The sequence below is a fragment of the Camellia sinensis genome, chromosome 5 (genome assembly GCF_055761805.1).
Source record: "Camellia sinensis isolate YWXY chromosome 5, ASM5576180v1, whole genome shotgun sequence".
Lineage (NCBI taxonomy): Eukaryota > Viridiplantae > Streptophyta > Magnoliopsida > Ericales > Theaceae > Camellia > Camellia sinensis.
Genome location: NC_138965.1, coordinates 74,799,330 through 74,816,475, shown reverse-complemented (window position 1 = coordinate 74,816,475; position 17,146 = coordinate 74,799,330). Strand labels below are relative to the sequence as shown.

At 40.0% G+C, this 17,146-nt stretch overlaps 1 protein-coding gene across 1 annotated transcript; it reads right to left on the bottom strand.

Moving 5' to 3' along the window:
* Nucleotides 1-229: 229 nt before the first annotated feature.
* Nucleotides 230-7,468, bottom strand: LOC145791482 (uncharacterized). Its single transcript, XM_082871835.1, has 6 exons — nucleotides 7,461-7,468; nucleotides 7,252-7,353; nucleotides 869-3,041; nucleotides 695-781; nucleotides 535-592; nucleotides 230-339 (listed from the first exon to the last, which is right to left on the bottom strand). Exons 1-6 carry the CDS (start codon nucleotides 7,466-7,468, stop codon nucleotides 230-232), a joined length of 2,538 nt encoding a protein of 845 aa, XP_082727961.1.
* Between the last annotated feature and the right edge of the window lie 9,678 nt (nucleotides 7,469-17,146).

The window sequence follows — 17,146 nt, the reverse complement described above, 5'->3', positions numbered from 1 at the left end:
CCAGATCTAGAAAACTAAGAACCCAAAAAAAGGGACAACGTTACAATACACAATAATAAAAGTCCCACCATTCAGATATATATACAAGCAGAATTTAAAACAGCTTATGAACCCACTGAAGTGCCAAGGTAAGGCGCACCGTGCTGCCATCACCGAAAAGCATCTCCACACAGCATAAAGCTTCCCCGAGGGGCGCAGGTTGCAGCCACCTCCACACCACCAGTCAACACTAAATTCGATAGCAGGCACATCTTGTTGCCAACATCCATGAGCCTTCCCCAACATCATCCAACTTGCAGCCGGAGTCCAATAACAGTCCCAATAACAGTACAAAGGAGACTGCCAGTAATAAACCCACCAGACAGTTTTATGTTTCACCTGCCCAAAGTGAACTAGATAGTAAGTGCCAATAATACATGAGACATCATAGAGAAGGAGGAAAATAAATCTGGGAATATGAGACCTCCCATCACTCGGCCCACATCTAATAACAACACTCCACACAGAATTATCTCCTCTCTTCACTAGGCCCACATCTCTCAAACTCACTAATTATCTCAACTGATTTGCTGTATAAGGGTGCTTCCTCAACCTGCACATAAGAGTTAGTATACAGAATAACAGTTAGAAATATGATGGTGAGTAGCCTCACATCTCTCAACCCACAAGATAAATTGACATTATTTTGGCTCACTCCACTCGGCCCACATATGACTTTAGCCGAACATATTAGAGAGTATGAAGACATCATCAAATTGGGACAAGCATCCATGACATAAATCTGCAAAAGAGTAACCAGTTAGAAATCCCTCAATATATGCTCCCCTCACTCAACCCTCAATATAGGTAAATTGTCCCCGCTCAGTACACTCCCAGCATTGTTGTCCTGGGGCTGCTTCATAATTGTTGCAGGTAGATTCCATTGAGATAGATACCAATCATCACCTGCAGAGTTAGCCAGATTATACATAGAAAGCATCCTACCTCTAACCATTTGGACAATAAGGTTAGTCACAGTTTTTTCAGGTTTAAACTCCTTGCTAAAAATCCTTCTATTCCTTTCAATCCAGATCTGATAGACAGTGCAAAGGAAGGATAGTTTAGTAAGAGAAGACTTCAGGGCTTTGCCTCTGGTGGACTTCGTAGCATAGACCACGTACTCCAGCCAGGTTAATTGGGGCCAGCTAATGTTACACTTAACCTGAATGGCACCCCAGATCCTAGAAGAATACACACACCTGAAGAACAGATGGGAGTGATTCTCCTCAAGACCTTGACAGAGGGGGCAGTTAGAATTAGGGACAAGGCCGAATAGAAGCAACCTATCCCCCGTGTTTAATCTCTCGTGAATGGCCATCCAGACTACAAAGCTGACCCTAGGAATGGACGGATGCCCCCAAACAAGATTAGTCCAAGGCACTTTAGTACCCTTATCCCTCCAACAATTCCACGCGGATTGTATGGTAAAATTCCCATCCACAGTCAGGTTCCAGACAGGACAATCCTGGATATCATTATTTGGTTTAAGCTCAAGAGGAGTGGAAGAGATCCACTCCTTGATCTCCCAAGAGTTGTCAATAGGCCATCTCCAATCATTATTAGATATGACAGCACTAACTTTAGACTCGAAAGAAAGACCCGTGTCGTACATAATCCTATGCCCAAATCTGTCCCATAAGGAACCCAAAGGATGCCAATTGTCAAACCACAGAAATACCTTCTCCCCATTACCAATTTTAAACTTGATAAGAGGGAAGATATTTTTCCTAATAGACAGAATTTTCCTCCAGACCCATGAGGGGTCACTAGGCATCTTAACATGCCAAAAGCTCTTACCCTTAAGTAAGTAAGACTTAACCCATTGGCACCACATAGATCCTTCCCCTCCAGAAAACAAGAACCAAACATGCTTGGTGATAGCCGCCCTATTCCAGACCCCCATCTCCTTGAACCCTAAGCCCCCTTCACCTTTAGGCTTACAGACATTATTCCAGGCAATTTTAGCACTATGCATCTTCAAATCAACACCCGACCAAAGAAAAGCTCTCAAAATGCTATCAATCTCTCTAATCACCTTCTTAGGGAGGATAAAAAGAGAGGACCAATAGACTTGCATGGAGAAAAGGATAGTCTGGATAAGTTGAGCTCTACCCGCATAGGAAAGAAGTCTATTGGTCCAGCTCTTAATCCTCTTGATGATTCTCTCAACCAGGATCTTACAATCAGTAGCCTTAAGCTTCGTAGTGATCAAGGGCACACCCAAGTATTTCACCGGAAGAGTGCCTTCAGTAAACTTAGAGATGCGAAGAATGTCATTTTTAAGCTCCCTATTACACCCCGAGAAGAATATATTACTCTTACTAGGACTAGGGGTGAGACCAGATAATTGTCTAAACTCCTCAAGGCCTTGCATGATAAGGTTGACAGTGGCAGTATCACCTTTACTGAAGATCATAAGATCATCAGCAAAGCAAAGATTGACGATTTTGGTCTTATCACACCTCCAATGGAACTTGAAGAGGGGATCACAAGCTTTTTCAGCCAAAATTCTAGCTAAGATTTCCATAGCCAAAACAAACAAGTAGGGTGACATTGGATCACCTTGTCTAAGCCCCCTAGCCCCTTTGAAATACCCATGGAGACTCCCATTAATGCAGATCGAGAAAGAAGGACTCGTCATACAAGCCTTGATCCACATAATCATACAAGGGGGAAAGTTCATAGCTGACAAGATGTCAAGAATGAACTCCCACCTAACATTATCATAGGCTTTCATAATATCCACTTTCATAGCACACTTGGGACTTTTAGAATTTCTATGATAACCCCTCATTATCTCCTGGGACAAGAAGATGTTATCCGAGATCCGTCTACCCTGGACAAAAGCTGATTGCACAGGATCTACAAGATCCGGAAGAACAATCTTAACTCTATTGGCAATGATCTTGGCTATGCACTTATAGATTGTGTTGCAACAGGAGATAGGCCTATAGTCCCCAACCTTCGTGGGGTTAGGGACTTTAGGAATGAGAGCTAACGAACTAATTAGCTAAGGCAATTAATAGTTTCAGTAGCTGAAGTGGCCAAGCATGACTCAAACTAATCTTGCTTAGCTTCCAAGAAAGAGATTATATTGAGTAACTGTAGACTAACGATATTAGTTTAACTTAAGCACCTCATTTAAGGTTTCGTCAATCACTTAAGTGTTCAATTCTCAAGTCCGGAAGGATGAATTTGAAGTCGCTTTAATTTTCATCCTATTTCCCTTTCTTTTCTCCAACTTTCACTTCTAGCTCTCAAGAAGAAAGTTTTGCCCTAACTCCCTCCGTACTTCTCCATCCATCTCTCTTTTCTTCTATGAACTAACTAATTACCTTTGGCAACTATTAAGTTTCGTTAGCTTAAGAGGCCATGTTTAACAGAAACTAATCTAGCTTAGCCTCCAAGAAAAAGAATTTACTGAGTAATTGTAGCTTAACCATATTGTTTAACTCATCTCATGTTTTCTAAATCACTTAAGTGTTCAAAATTCGCAAGTCCAAGAGGATGAGTTTGAATACACTCCCTCTTATTTCCCTTTCTTTTCTCCAAATTTCTATCCTACCACTGCCGATGGAAGTTTTTCTCTCACTCTGTCCGTCCTTCTCCAACCTTCTCTCTTTTGTTCTAGGAACGAATTAGCTTAGGCAGCTATTAGTTTTATTAGCTTAAGTGGCAAAGTTTAACTCAAACTAATCTTGCTTAGCCTCCAAGAAAGAGAATTTGCTGTGTAATTGTAGCTTGACGATATTACATTAACTTAAGCAACTCGTTTAATGTTTTCTAAATCACCTAAGTGTTCAATTCTCAAGTCGAAGAGGACGAATTTGAATTCCCTTTAATTTTCATCCCACTGCCCTTTCTTTTCTCTAACTTTCTTTTCTAACTCTCAGGGAGAATGCTTCTCTAAAACTCCCTCCGTGCTTCTCCATCCATCTCCAGTTTGCTCTCCGAACAAACTAGGTTAGGTGTCCAAGTTTCATTGGCTTACGCGTCAAAGTTTAACTCAAACTAATCTTGCTTAGCCTCCAAGAAAGAGATTCTACTGAGTAATTGTAGCTTAATGATATTTGTTCAACTTAAGCACCTCATTTAATGTTTTCCAAATGGATGAATTTGAATTCCCTTTAATTTTCATCATCCTATTTCCCTTTCTTTTCTCTAACATTCTCTTCTAGTTCACATGTAGAAATGCTTCTCTCTAACTCTCTCCGTCCTTTTCCATCCTTTCTCTCTTTTGTACGACGAACTAATTAGCTAAGGCAATTAATAGTTTCAGTAGCTTAAGTGGCCAAGCATGACTCAAACTAATCTTGCTTAGCTTCCAAGAAAGAGATTATATTGAGTAACTGTAGACTAACGATATTAGTTTAACTTAAGCACCTCATTTAAGGTTTCGTCAATCACTTAAGCATTGAATTCTCAAGTCCAGAAGGATGAATTTGAAGTCGCTTTAATTTTCATCCCATTTCCCTTTCTTTTCTCCAACTTTCACTTCTAGCTCTCAAGAAGAAAGTTTTGCCCTAACTCCCTCCGTACTTCTCCATCCATCTCTCTTTTCTTCTATGAACTAACTAATTACCTTTGGCAACTATTAAGTTTCGTTAGCTTAAGAGGCCATGTTAAACAGAAACTAATCTAGCTTAGCCTCCAAGAAAGAGAATTTACTGAGTAATTGTAGCTTTACCATGTTGTTTAACTCAACTCATGTTTTCTAAATCACTAAATTTTTCAAAATTCGCAAGTCCAAGAGGATGAGTTTGAATACACTTTAATTTCCCTCTTATTTCCCTTTCTTTTCTCCAAATTTCTATCCTACCACTGCCGATGGAAGTTTTTCTCTCACTCTGTCCGTCCTTCTCCAACCTTCTCTCTTTTGTTCTAGGAACGAATTAGCTTAGGCAGCTATTAGTTTTATTCGCTTAAGTGGCAAAGTTTAACTCAAACTAATCTTGCTTAGCCTCAAAGAAAGAGAATTTGCTGTCTAATTGTAGCTTGACAATATTACATTAACTTAAGCAACTCGTTTAATGTTTTCTAAATCACCTAAGTGTTCAATTCTCAAGTCCAAGAGGACGAATTTGAATTCCCTTTAATTTTCATCCCACTGCCCTTTGTTTTCTCTAACTTTCTTTTCTAACTCTCAAGGAGAATGCTTCTCTAAAACTCCCTCCGTGCTTCTCCATCCATCTCCAGTTTGCTCTCCGAACAAACTAGGTTAGGTGTCCAAGTTTCATTGGCTTACGCGTCAAAGTTTAACTCAAACTAATCTTGCTTAGCCTCCAAGAAAGAGATTCTACTGAGTAATTGTAGCTTAATGATATTTGTTCAACTTAAGCACCTCATTTAATGTTTTCCAAATGGATGAATTTGAATTCCCTTTAATTTTCATCATCCTATTTCCCTTTCTTTTCTCTAACATTCTCTTCTAGTTCACATGTAGAAATGCTTCTCTCTAACTCTCTCCGTCCTTTTCCATCCTTTCTCTCTTTTGTTCGACGAACTAATTAGCTAAGGCAATTAATAGTTTCAGTAGCTTAAGTGGCCAAGCATGACTCAAACTAATCTTGCTTAGCTTCCAAGAAAGAGATTATATTGAGTAACTGTAGACTAACGATATTAGTTTAACTTAAGCACCTCATTTAAGGTTTCGTCAACCACTTAAGCATTGAATTCTCAAGTCCAGAAGGATGAATTTGAAGTCGCTTTAATTTTCATCCCATTTCCCTTTCTTTTCTCCAACTTTCACTTCTAGCTCTCAAGAAGAAAGTTTTGCCCTAACTCCCTCTGTACTTCTCCATCCATCTCACTTTTCTTCTATGAACTAACTAATTACCTGTGGCAACTATTAAGTTTCGTTAGCTTAAGGGGCCATGTTTAACTGAAACTAATCTAGCTTAGCCTCCAACAAAGAGAATTTACTGAGTAATTGTAGCTTAACCATATTGTTTAACTCATCTCATGTTTTCTAAATCACTGAAGTGTTCAAAATTCGCAAGTCCAAGAGGATGAGTTTGAATACACTTGAATTTCCCTCTTATTTCCCTTTCTTTTCTCCAAATTTCTATCCTACCACTGCCGATGGAAGTTTTTCTCTCACTCTGTCCGTCCTTCTCCAACCTTCTCTCTTTTGTTCTAGGAATGAATTTTTTTTTTTTTTTTTTTTTTTTTTTTTTTTTTTTTTTTTGGGTAAGTAAGTCATAAAATAAAGACAGTAAAATGTACAAGTTTACAAGGGGCATACCCCAGGGACGCCCTACAACCAATAATGAAGAACAAAAAACACCTCAAACTACCACAGGACATACGACAACATATTACCACACTCGCAAAAGCGAGAGAACAACAGAAAAGAAAAGAAGAACATAACCCCACTTTGCCCATATATCCTATTTGTCCCCAAGTAACCCCTACCATCAAAGATAATATATGGGAGCTTGGGATGGATATATGGGCAAATAAACAAAACACACCACAGACTCGAGAACAAAACAGACAAAACACATAATACAATGTAACTAATTAAACACCCAACAAGACCAAAAGAGAAGCATAGCCCATGCAAAACAGTTGTCCACACAAAAAAGCCAATCAGCATCCAATTAACTCACCACCAATCTCCCAGTTCCAGCCATAGCAAATTCCACACCTCAATTCCCCATGGCAGTGTCCCCCTCACTCCACACCAGAAGAGGTCAGAGAACTGCACTAAGCCGAGTCACATGAATATGTACAGATCATCAACCAAATAGCGGAAAAGCCAAGTATAGTAGACAGCAGAATGCATAAAGGCCCCCCAATTTCCAAACAAAAAACCACTCACCCACTTGGGTTTAACAACAAACCAAGAAGCATAGCCCATGCAAAAAGTGTTGTCCACACAAAAGAGCCAATCAAAATCCAATTAACTCACCACACATCTCCCAGGTCCAGCAATGACAAATTCCACACCTCAATTCCCCATGGCAGTGTCCCCCTCACTCCACACCAGAAGAGGTCAGAGAACTGCACTAAGCCGAATCACATGAATATGTACGGATCATCAACCAAATAACAGAAAAGCCAAGTAAAGTAGACAGCAGAATGCATACAGGCCCACCAATTTCCAAACAAAAAACCACTCAACCACTTGGATTTATCAACAACAAAGAAACATAGCCCATGCAAAATGTTGTCCACACAAAGGAGCCAATCAAAATCCAATTAACTCACCACACATCTCCCAGTTCCAGCAATGGCAAGTTCCACACCTCAATTCCCCATGGCAGTGTCTCCCTCACTCCACACCAGAAGAGGTCAGAGAACTGCTCTAAGCTGAATCACATGAACATGTACAGGTCATCAACCAAATAATGAAGAAGCCAAATATAGTAGACAGCAGAATTGAAGGACTGAAAAACAATAGCCCCGCTGCAACAAACCAATACATAGCCAACACAACATGAGAGCAATCATCACATCCCCCAGTCCCTTCCGTAGTAGATCACAAGCCTCAAACCCCACGGTAGTGTCCCTTTCACTCCATGTCAGGCGTGGCAATACAATCAATTAGGATGGGTCACATGAAGACAAGAAGCGACCAGAAAACCGGTAGCTAACCTCCCGCTCAACAATCAATTAATGCTTTTTCTGAGAATCGGTCGAATGCACCTGATAGCGATTCAGTAGAGGGGGGTTCAACGGTGAATAGTCTGAGTGATAACCTAGGGTTTGTGAGGAACAGATTTGAAATCTTGAGTGATACAGTCATGGATCCAAATATTGAGACAAGAGCAAGTGCGTTAATGATTTCAGAGAAGATAGATGATGCTGAGGGTGAGAGGAAAACCCTAAACCTAACAGATCGAAGAACTCCGTTGATGGCTGCAGATTTTCAGAGAGTTGCTGATCGATTGGCAAGGCTGAAAGATCCTTCTTCGTCAATCTTGACACCTAGTAACCCAGATGGATCTCTAACGACGTCTCGATGGTCGGATCGTACTGAAGACGATAACCCGATGTTCCAAAATCTCCAAGACAGCATATTGGTTGCTCGCAATAGACAGGAAGCAAAGGGCTATGGCGAATCCAAGTCCGATCTACCCAAAGGACAGGAGTCAGATGTAAATCTGGGCCCTGTAGAAGTTATACAAGTGACAGAAGACCCTCCTCTTCCAAATGAGGAAGATGGCCGTGAGGAGGTGTATCCTCACAGGGGGGGGGAACCCTAATTTCAGAGGAAGCAGAGGAGGTAGAGGTCAAGGGGGTGGAAGAGGTCCTTATACTCGAACCTGGGCAGATGTAGCTGCCTCATCTACTCGATCTAGTGTTCCTCTCAGGTATGTGCCTCCTAATCGGAGTGAGGGCTATGTCAGTGTGACCCTACCCACCCGTCCTAACCCTTTAGAAAAATGGGATTCGTGTCTGGTTGGGTATTTTCTTGATAAAGGGGTGTCATACAATTACTTGAGAAATAGTGCCTTTGGTCTATGGAAAAATAAAGGGTTGAAAGAGGTTTTAGCTAATGGGGAAGGGTTTAGCTTTTTCATTTTTGATAACCCAGAATGTTGTACCTCAGTCCTTGAGGGAGGACCTTGGTATATTGGAGGTTTCAACTTGTTCTTGAAAAAATGGACCCGCATGATGAAATTGTCTAAGGACAAAGCTACCAAGGTCCCTGTGTGGGCTAAGTTCTTTAATGTCCCATTCGAATACTGGGATAGTGACGGAACAGGGGAGTAGAGTGTCCTTTGCTAGGGTCTGTGTTGAGGTAGAAGCAGCATCTACCTTACCTGCTATGTTTAAGGTGGACTGTGAAGGAACAGAAGTCATAGTCAAAGTCGAATACCAAGGTTTACCCCCAAAATGTGAACATTGCATAGCTTTTGGGCATGATACAGCCAGATGTGTGAAAACTCAGGTTGCGGCTCTTCTCAACATCCAAAAGGAAGTACAAAACCATCCTGATCCTGGGTGGGAAACTGTTATGGCTAAGGGAAAGAGAAAAGTGGGTGTTCCAGAGACTACTACTGAGACAGTAAACACTGCGGAGCCTAATGAGGATGGCGTGCATCAATCTGAGAAAGAGCAGAGTCACCCAGTAATGCAAGCTCAGGTGGAGACTACAGAGGAAGCAGCTGATCAAACTCACAGAGAGGTGCTGGACCCAACAGATGATGAGTCAAAGGATGATAATATGGAGGATTTGATGACCCTTCAGAAGAAACTGGTAGAAATTACAAGCCTAGTTCTCCCTCATGATACCGAATTGTTGGCTAAAGTGGAAAATCTTGTGGAATCTACTCCTGGCAAATTTCATACTAACAAACAAGCCCAAGCAAGCTCAAGTGCAAAAGGTAAATCCTCTGGCAAGAGCAACAAAAGCCAGAGGAAGAAACGCAGGTAATTCCAATTTTATCTGGTTTGTGGGTTTTTTTTTGAATTTTTGTTAGTCCAATGTCCTTAAAAATTGCATCATGGAATGTTAGAGGATTCAATAATCCTCACAGACATAAAGAAGTTAGAAAATTCTTGCTGCATGAAGACATTAAAATTTTGGGCATTTTGGAAACTAAAATAAAAGCTTTGAATGAACAGCAGATTTTTTCATCTGGTGTAAACAACTGGCCTTTTTTGACAAACTCACAACCTCTTAAAACTGGGCGGATATGTGTCTGCTGGGACTCAGCTTTTTGTAAAGTTCAAAAGTTACATGACTCTGATCAGTATATTTTTTGTGAAGTGCATGATCTTATTACGGATTATACGTTCAGAGTCTGTTTTGTTTATGCTGAGAATAAACATGATGTTAGGAAAGATTTTTTTGAGTACATGGTCGCAGTCTCCCAAGCTCAGTCCAATACTCCTCTCGTTTTCTTAGGAGACTTTAATGCCACTAGATTTCCTTATGAAAAATCTGGGGGTTCTACTGTTTGGTCGAAGGATAAAGAGGAGTTTAATTCCCGTATTTTGCAAGCCGAGCTGGTTGATCTCTCCTATGGAGGTTGTCAATTCACTTGGGCTAACAAGAGAACTAGTGGGGATTATATTGCCTCCAAGATTGACAGAGTGTTAGTAAATGAGACTTGGCTTGATGCATTCCCTGCCTCATTTGCTACCTTTCTGCCATCTGGCATTTCTGATCACTCTCCTGTTGTTGTTAATATCTCTGATAAGGTGACTTCTTTTAAGAAACCTTTTAAATATTTTGACTTCTGGGCTGACCATGAGGATTTCTCCTCTGTGGTTTCTACAATTTGGAACCAATACATTCAAGGTGTCCCTATGTTTAGAGTGTGTCAGAAGTTGAAAAATCTGAAACCTGCTCTAAAGGCTCTGAATAAGAAAGACTTTAGTGATATTGTTACCAGAGTCCACACTTCTAGGTCAGAGCTCCTCTCTGTCCAGTGTAAGTTGGACAAGGATCCCAGAAATACTTCTGTGCAACAACTTGAGAGAATCTGTTATAAAAAGTATGTTGATCTTCTGGTTGTTGAGGAGAGTCTGGCTCACCAAAAATCTAGAGTCCAGTGGCTTAGTCAGGGTGATAACAATAGTAGGTTCTTTTTCAAAACCATTAAGGGTAACATCAATAGGGGAAAAATCCTTAATTTGGAGATGATGAATGGCCAAAAATCTTCAAAACCTAAGGACATTCATAATGCTTTCATAGATTTTTTCTCTGGTTTATTTGGTACCCCTATTGATGACCATTATAATGGTTTTGATAGAGTTCAGTCTCTTGTTAAGTCTAAAATATCTCCTGATCAATCGTTGTTGCTTGCTAGCCCTGTGACTGATAAAGAGATTAAAGACACTTTTTGGTCTCTTAAAGCCAATAAGGCCCCTGGCCCTGATGGCTTTTCTGCTGGTTTTTTCAAAAGCTCTTGGAATATAGTTGGGAGAGAGGTCACCCAAGCTGTTAGAACCTTTTTTGAGTCGGGAAAACTCCTATCCGAAGTCAATAGTACCATCATTGCCCTTATTCCTAAGGTCCCCAATCCCATTAAAGTTGGTGACTTTAGACCCATCTCTTGCTGTAACACTATTTACAAATGCATCGCCAAGATCATTGCAAACAGGATTAAAACTGTTCTCCCTGATCTTGTTGATCCCGTTCAATCCGCATTTGTTCAAGGTAGGAGAATATCTGACAATATTTTCCTATCCCAGGAGCTTATGAGAGGGTATCATAGGAAGTCTCCTACCCCGAAGTGTGCCATGAAAGTGGACATCATGAAAGCCTATGACAGTGTGAGGTGGGAATTTATCATCGATATTCTTAAGGCTATGTCCTTCCCTCCTGTCATGGTTTCATGGATACAGGCATGCATCTCTAGTCCCTCCTTTTCTATTTGCATCAATGGGAGCCTCCATGGTTACTTCAAAGGGGCTAGAGGCTTGCGTCAAGGTGACCCTCTGTCCCCCTATTTATTTGTTCTAGCTATGGAAATTCTTGCTAAAATTTTGGCTGAGAAGTCTATGCATCCTATGTTTAAGTTCCATTGGAGATGTGAGAAGACTAAGATTATAAATCTTTGTTTTGCTGACGATCTCATGATTTTTAGCAAAGGTGATGTACCTACTGTTAAACTTATTATGGAAGGCCTTGAGGAGTTTTCTAACCTTTCGGGCCTTACCCCTAATCCTAGCAAGAGTAATATCTACTTTTCTGGTTGTGAAATGGGATTGCGCACCTCTATCCTTGACATTGCAAAATTCAAAGAGGGCACTCTCCCGGTTAAATATCTTGGAGTTCCCCTTATCACAACCAAATTGAGGGCCACGGATTGTGCTCCTCTCATTGACCGAATCACCAAAAGAGTTAAGAATTGGACTAACAGAGTCTTGTCTTATGCGGGGAGGAGCCAGCTCATCCAATCCAGCCTTTTTTCTATGCAAGTTTACTGGTCTTCCTTGTTTATTCTCCCTAAGAAGGTCATTAGGGAGATTGAAAGTATTCTTAGAGCTTTCCTTTGGTCTGGCAGTGAGCTCAAAACCCATAGTGCTAAGATTGCCTGGGATTCTGTGTGTGTTCCTAAAAATGAGGGGGGTCTTGGGTTTAAATCTCTTGGTATCTGGAATAGAGCTGCTATAGCTAAGCATGTCTGGTTCCTCTTCTCTGGTGGCGAGAAGTCTATGTGGTGCCAGTGGGTTAAATCCTATTTACTCAAGGGTAAAAGCTTTTGGAGGGTCAAAATTCCCCCTGACCCTTCCTGGGTTTGGAGGAAGTTATTGTCTCTTAGAGACTGGTTGTCTCCTCTAATTAACCACCAAGTTGGTTGTGGTGATTCTACATTCCTTTGGTATGACAATTGGCATCCTCTTGGTCCTCTATGGAAAAAGTTTGGGGACAGGATTTTGTATGATTCCTGCCTCAACAGTGAGACCAAAGTCAGTCAAATCATCAGTGGTCATTCTTGGAAGTGGCCTATCCCTAATTCTTGGGAAATTCAGGAGTTGATCTCATCTACTCCCGAATGCTGCAAACCTAACCCTTCTAAGTGTGACCAAGTTACCTGGAAACTCACTACGGATGGTAAGTTCTCCATTCACTCAGCTTGGAATCATTGGAGAAGTAGGTCTGACAGAGTGGTCTGGCATAAACTCCTTTGGGGCCCTCATAGGATTCCTAAAGTTAGTTTTATTGTCTGGGTTGCTATCCATAACAGGTTATACACTGGAGATAGGCTAATGCTGTTTGGTTTATCTCCTCATTCACAGTGTCCTTTTTGCCTTGACCCTGGAGAGAGTCATTCTCATCTCTTTTTTAAGTGTAGTTTTACTAATAGAGTTTGGGGTGCTATTGAAGGCAAATGTAACATGAAGTGGCCTGTTTTGGATTGGCCTGATATTGTTACATATGCTACAAAAGAAACCAAGGGTAATTCTCTTAGGGCTAATATTCTTAGCAATGCTTTCTTGTGCTCTATCTACCACATCTGGATTGAGAGAAATAATCGTGTTTTTAACAAAGAATGTAAGCCTGAAGAGGTGGTTATTAAATCTGTAATCCAGATGGTGAGAAGTAGAATGCTATCCATTAAGAATTTGCCTAACTCTGCTAGTGACAGCTGGTTTCTTGCCCAATGGAACCTGCCAACAACGATATTGAAGCCCCATATTATCAGATATGGGAGGGCTGCTGAGTGATGTGAGTTCCATATATGTGGGTTGAGTGTAGGTGAGCAACATTGTGTGTTTGCATAATGGTTTGGTCTTGTGCAGGTTTGTTCAGAGTTCACTGTGGTTGCATACATATCTTTGAGGGTTGAGTGATGAGAGAAGTTAAATTGTCACTTTACATGAGGGTTGAGTGTTGTCAGCCACCATATTTGTTTATGTTAATATATATTATAATTCTTTATTTGCAGGGTAAGGAAGCTCAAGTCGAGTGGTGTGAGTCTCTAAATTGTGGGTCGAGTGGTGTGAGATCCTATATTGAGGGCACTGTTACTGATTTAATTCATAGCAGATGGTATCTTATTTGCTGGAGGTACTTATTCATGGCTGTTCTTACAGGGTCTACTATAATGTATGAGCATGACTTGGACTGCATGGGTCAGCACTGGCGTCACTTATCTTGTGATGACTGGCTCTTGGACTCAATGGTTCATGGCTCCTCAGGTTTTGCTACAATGCTCCATTTCTGCTGGGCATGTAAGGGAAGGAAAATCTGCGTTTTGTTTGATGACTGTGGCTGTGCCGGTACTCATTTGCTGCGCAGGTTGTGTTCGAGAGTTTATGTATTTGGTGTGATGGCTGCTTGGAGCGCCTTTGTGGAAACTTGTTCTTACTTAATTTTTACATTTTGTTCAGATACTTATGTTTGGAATTTGGATGGTCTGCTTGTATGGACTATGAATATTTTTATGGGTTGTCACTTTTTTTGGCCTAGCCGTGTGGGATGTACATGGTTGCTAGTTTTGTTTTTTCTGCTGGTTTTAGCTGTTTTGTGGGGTGGTTTTATTACTGAGATGGGTCGCTGTTGGATGTGTTCATGATCCTCATTCGAATTATGCGGCTCATGAACACATTTTTGGGGGTTTATATTTTCCCATGTCCTTTCTCTAATTCTTATGTCTTGTTAGTTTCTAGTCCTGTTTAGTTTGGTTTGTTTGCTGGTTGTGTGTTTTGGTCTTTTCATTTATTCTTGTATAGTTTTCGTTAGGTCCTGGGGTATGCCCCTTGTAGCTGTGTATTCTCTGTTTTTTTATTTATGTCTTATTCACCCAAAAAAAAAAGAAATAGGATGACGAAAATTAAAGGGAATTCAAATTCATCCATTTGGAAAACATTAAATGAGGTGCTTAAGTTGAACAAATATCATTAAGCTACAATTACTCAGTAGAATCTCTTTCTTGGAGGCTAAGCAAGATTAGTTTGAGTTAAACTTTGACGCCTAAGCCAATGAAACTTGGACACCTAACCTAGTTTGTTCGGAGAGCAAACTGGAGATGGATGGAGAAGCACGGAGGGAGTTTTAGAGAAGCATTCTCCCTGAGAGTTAGAAAAGAAAGTTAGAGAAAACAAAGGGCAGTAGGATGAAAATTAAAGGGAATTCAAATTCGTCCTCTTGGACTTGAGAATTGAACACTTAGGTGATTTAGAAAACATTAAACGAGTTGCTTAAGTTAATGTAATATCGTCAAGCTACAATTACACAGCAAATTCTCTTTCTTGGAGGCTAAGCAAGATTAGTTTGAGTTAAACTTTGCCACTTAAGCTAATAAAACTAATAGCTGCCTAAGCTAATTCGTTCCTAGAACAAAAGAGAGAAGGTTGGAGAAGGACGGACAGAGTGAGAGAAAAACTTCCATCGGCAGTGGTAGGATAGAAATTTGGAGAAAAGAAAGGGAAATAAGAGGGAAATTAAAGTGTATTCAAACTCATCGTCTTGGACTTGCGAATTTTGAACACTTAAGTGATTTAGAAAACATGAGATGAGTTAAACAATATGGTTAAGCTACAATTACTCAGTAAATTCTCTTTCTTGGAGGCTAAGCTAGATTAGTTTCTGTTAAACATGGCCTCTTAAGCTAACGAAACTTAATAGTTGCCAAAGGTAATTAGTTAGTTCATAGAAGAAAAGAGAGATGGATGGAGAAGTACGGAGGGAGTTAGGGCAAAACTTTCTTCTTGAGAGCTAGAAGTGAAAGTTGGAGAAAAGAAAGGGAAATAGGATGAAAATTAAAGCGACTTCAAATTCATCCTTCCGGACTTGAGAATTGAACGCTTAAGTGATTGACGAAACCTTAAATGAGGTGCTTAAGTTAAACTAATATCGTTAGTCTACAGTTACTCAATATAATCTCTTTCTTGGAAGCTAAGCAAGATTAGTTTGAGTCATGCTTGGCCACTTAAGCTACTGAAACTATTAATTGCCTTAGCTAATTAGTTCGTCGAACAAAAGAGAGAAAGGATGGAAAAGCACGGAGAGAATTAGAGAGAAGCATTTCTACATGTGAACTAGAAGAGAATGTTAGAGAAAAGAAAGGGAAATAGGATGATGGAAATTAAAGGGAATTCAAATTCATCCATTTGGAAAACATTAAATGAGGTGCTTAAGTTAAACAAATATCATTAAGCTACAATTACTCAGTAGAATCTCTTTCTTGGAGGCTAAGCAAGATTAGTTTGAGTTAAACTTTGATGCGTAAGCCAATGAAACTTGGACACCTAACCTAGTTTGTTCGGAGAGCAAACTGGAGATGGATGGAGAAGCACGGAGGGAGTTTTAGAGAAGCATTCTCCTTGAGAGTTACAAAAGAAAGTTAGAGAAAACAAAGGGCAGTAGGATGAAAATTAAAGGGAATTCAAATTCGTCCTCTTGGACTTGAGAATTGAACACTTAGGTGATTTAGAAAACATTAAACGAGTTGCTTAAGTTAATGTAATATCGTTAAGCTACAATTACACAACAAATTCTCTTTCTTGGAGGCTAAGCAAGATTAGTTTGAGTTAAACTTTGCCACTTAAGCTAATAAAACTAATAGCTGCCTAAGCTAATTCGTTCCTAGAACAAAAGAGAGAAGGTTGGAGAAGGACGGACAGAGTGAGAGAAAAACTTTCATATGGAGTGGTAGGATAGAAATTTGGAGAAAAGAAAGGGAAATAAGAGGGAAATTAAAGTGTATTCAAACTCATCCTTTTGGACTTGCGAATTTTGAACACTTAAGTGATTTAGAAAACATGAGATGAGTTAAACAATATGGTTAAGCTACAATTACTCAGTAAATTCTCTTTCTTGGAGGCTAAGCTAGATTAGTTTCAGTTAAACATGGCCCCTTAAGCTAACGAAACTTAATAGTTGCCAAAGGTAATTAGTTAGTTCATAGAAGAAAAGAGAGATGGATGGAGAAGTACGGAGGGAGTTAGGGCAAAACTTTCTTCTTGAGAGCTAGAAGTGAAAGTTGGAGAAAAGAAAGGGAAATGGGATGAAAATTAAAGCGACTTCAAATTCATCCGTCTGGACTTGAGAATTCAATGCTTAAGTGATTGACGAAACCTTAAATGAGGTGCTTAAGTTAAACTAATATCGTTAGTCTACAGTTACTCAATATAATCTCTTTCTTGGAAGCTAAGCAAGATTAGTTTGAGTCATGCTTGGCCACTTAAGCTACTGAAACTATTAATTGCCTTTGCTAATTAGTTCGTCGAACAAAACAGAGAAAGGATGGAAAAGGACGGAGAGAGTTAGAGAGAAGCATTTCTACATGTGAACTAGAAGACAATGTTAGAGAAAAGAAAGGGAAATAGGATGACGAAAATTAAAGGGAATTCAAATTCATCCATTTGGAAAACATTAAATGAGGTGCTTAAGTTGAACAAATATCATTAAGCTACAATTACTCAGTAGAATCTCTTTCTTGGAGGCTAAGCAAGATTAGTTTGAGTTAAACTTTGACGCCTAAGCCAATGAAACTTGGACACCTAACCTAGTTTGTTCGGAGAGCAAACTGGAGATGGATGGAGAAGCACAGAGGGAGTTTTAGAGAAGCATTCTCCCTGAGAGTTAGAAAAGAAAGTTAGAGAAAACAAAGGGCAGTAGGATGAAAATTAAAGGGAATTCAAATTCGTCCTCTTGGACTTGAGAATTGAACACTTAGGTGATTTAGAAAACATTAAA

Coding starts and splice junctions, on each gene's coding strand:
- LOC145791482 (XM_082871835.1), bottom strand. Junction 3,042..7,251: donor CTGGAACTGGGAGATGTGTG/GTGAGTTAATTG, acceptor TTAGCTAATTAG/TTCGTTAGCTCTCATTCCTA. Junction 340..534: donor AATTAGTGAGTTTGAGAGAT/GTGGGCCTAGTG, acceptor TATTACTGGCAG/TCTCCTTTGTACTGTTATTG.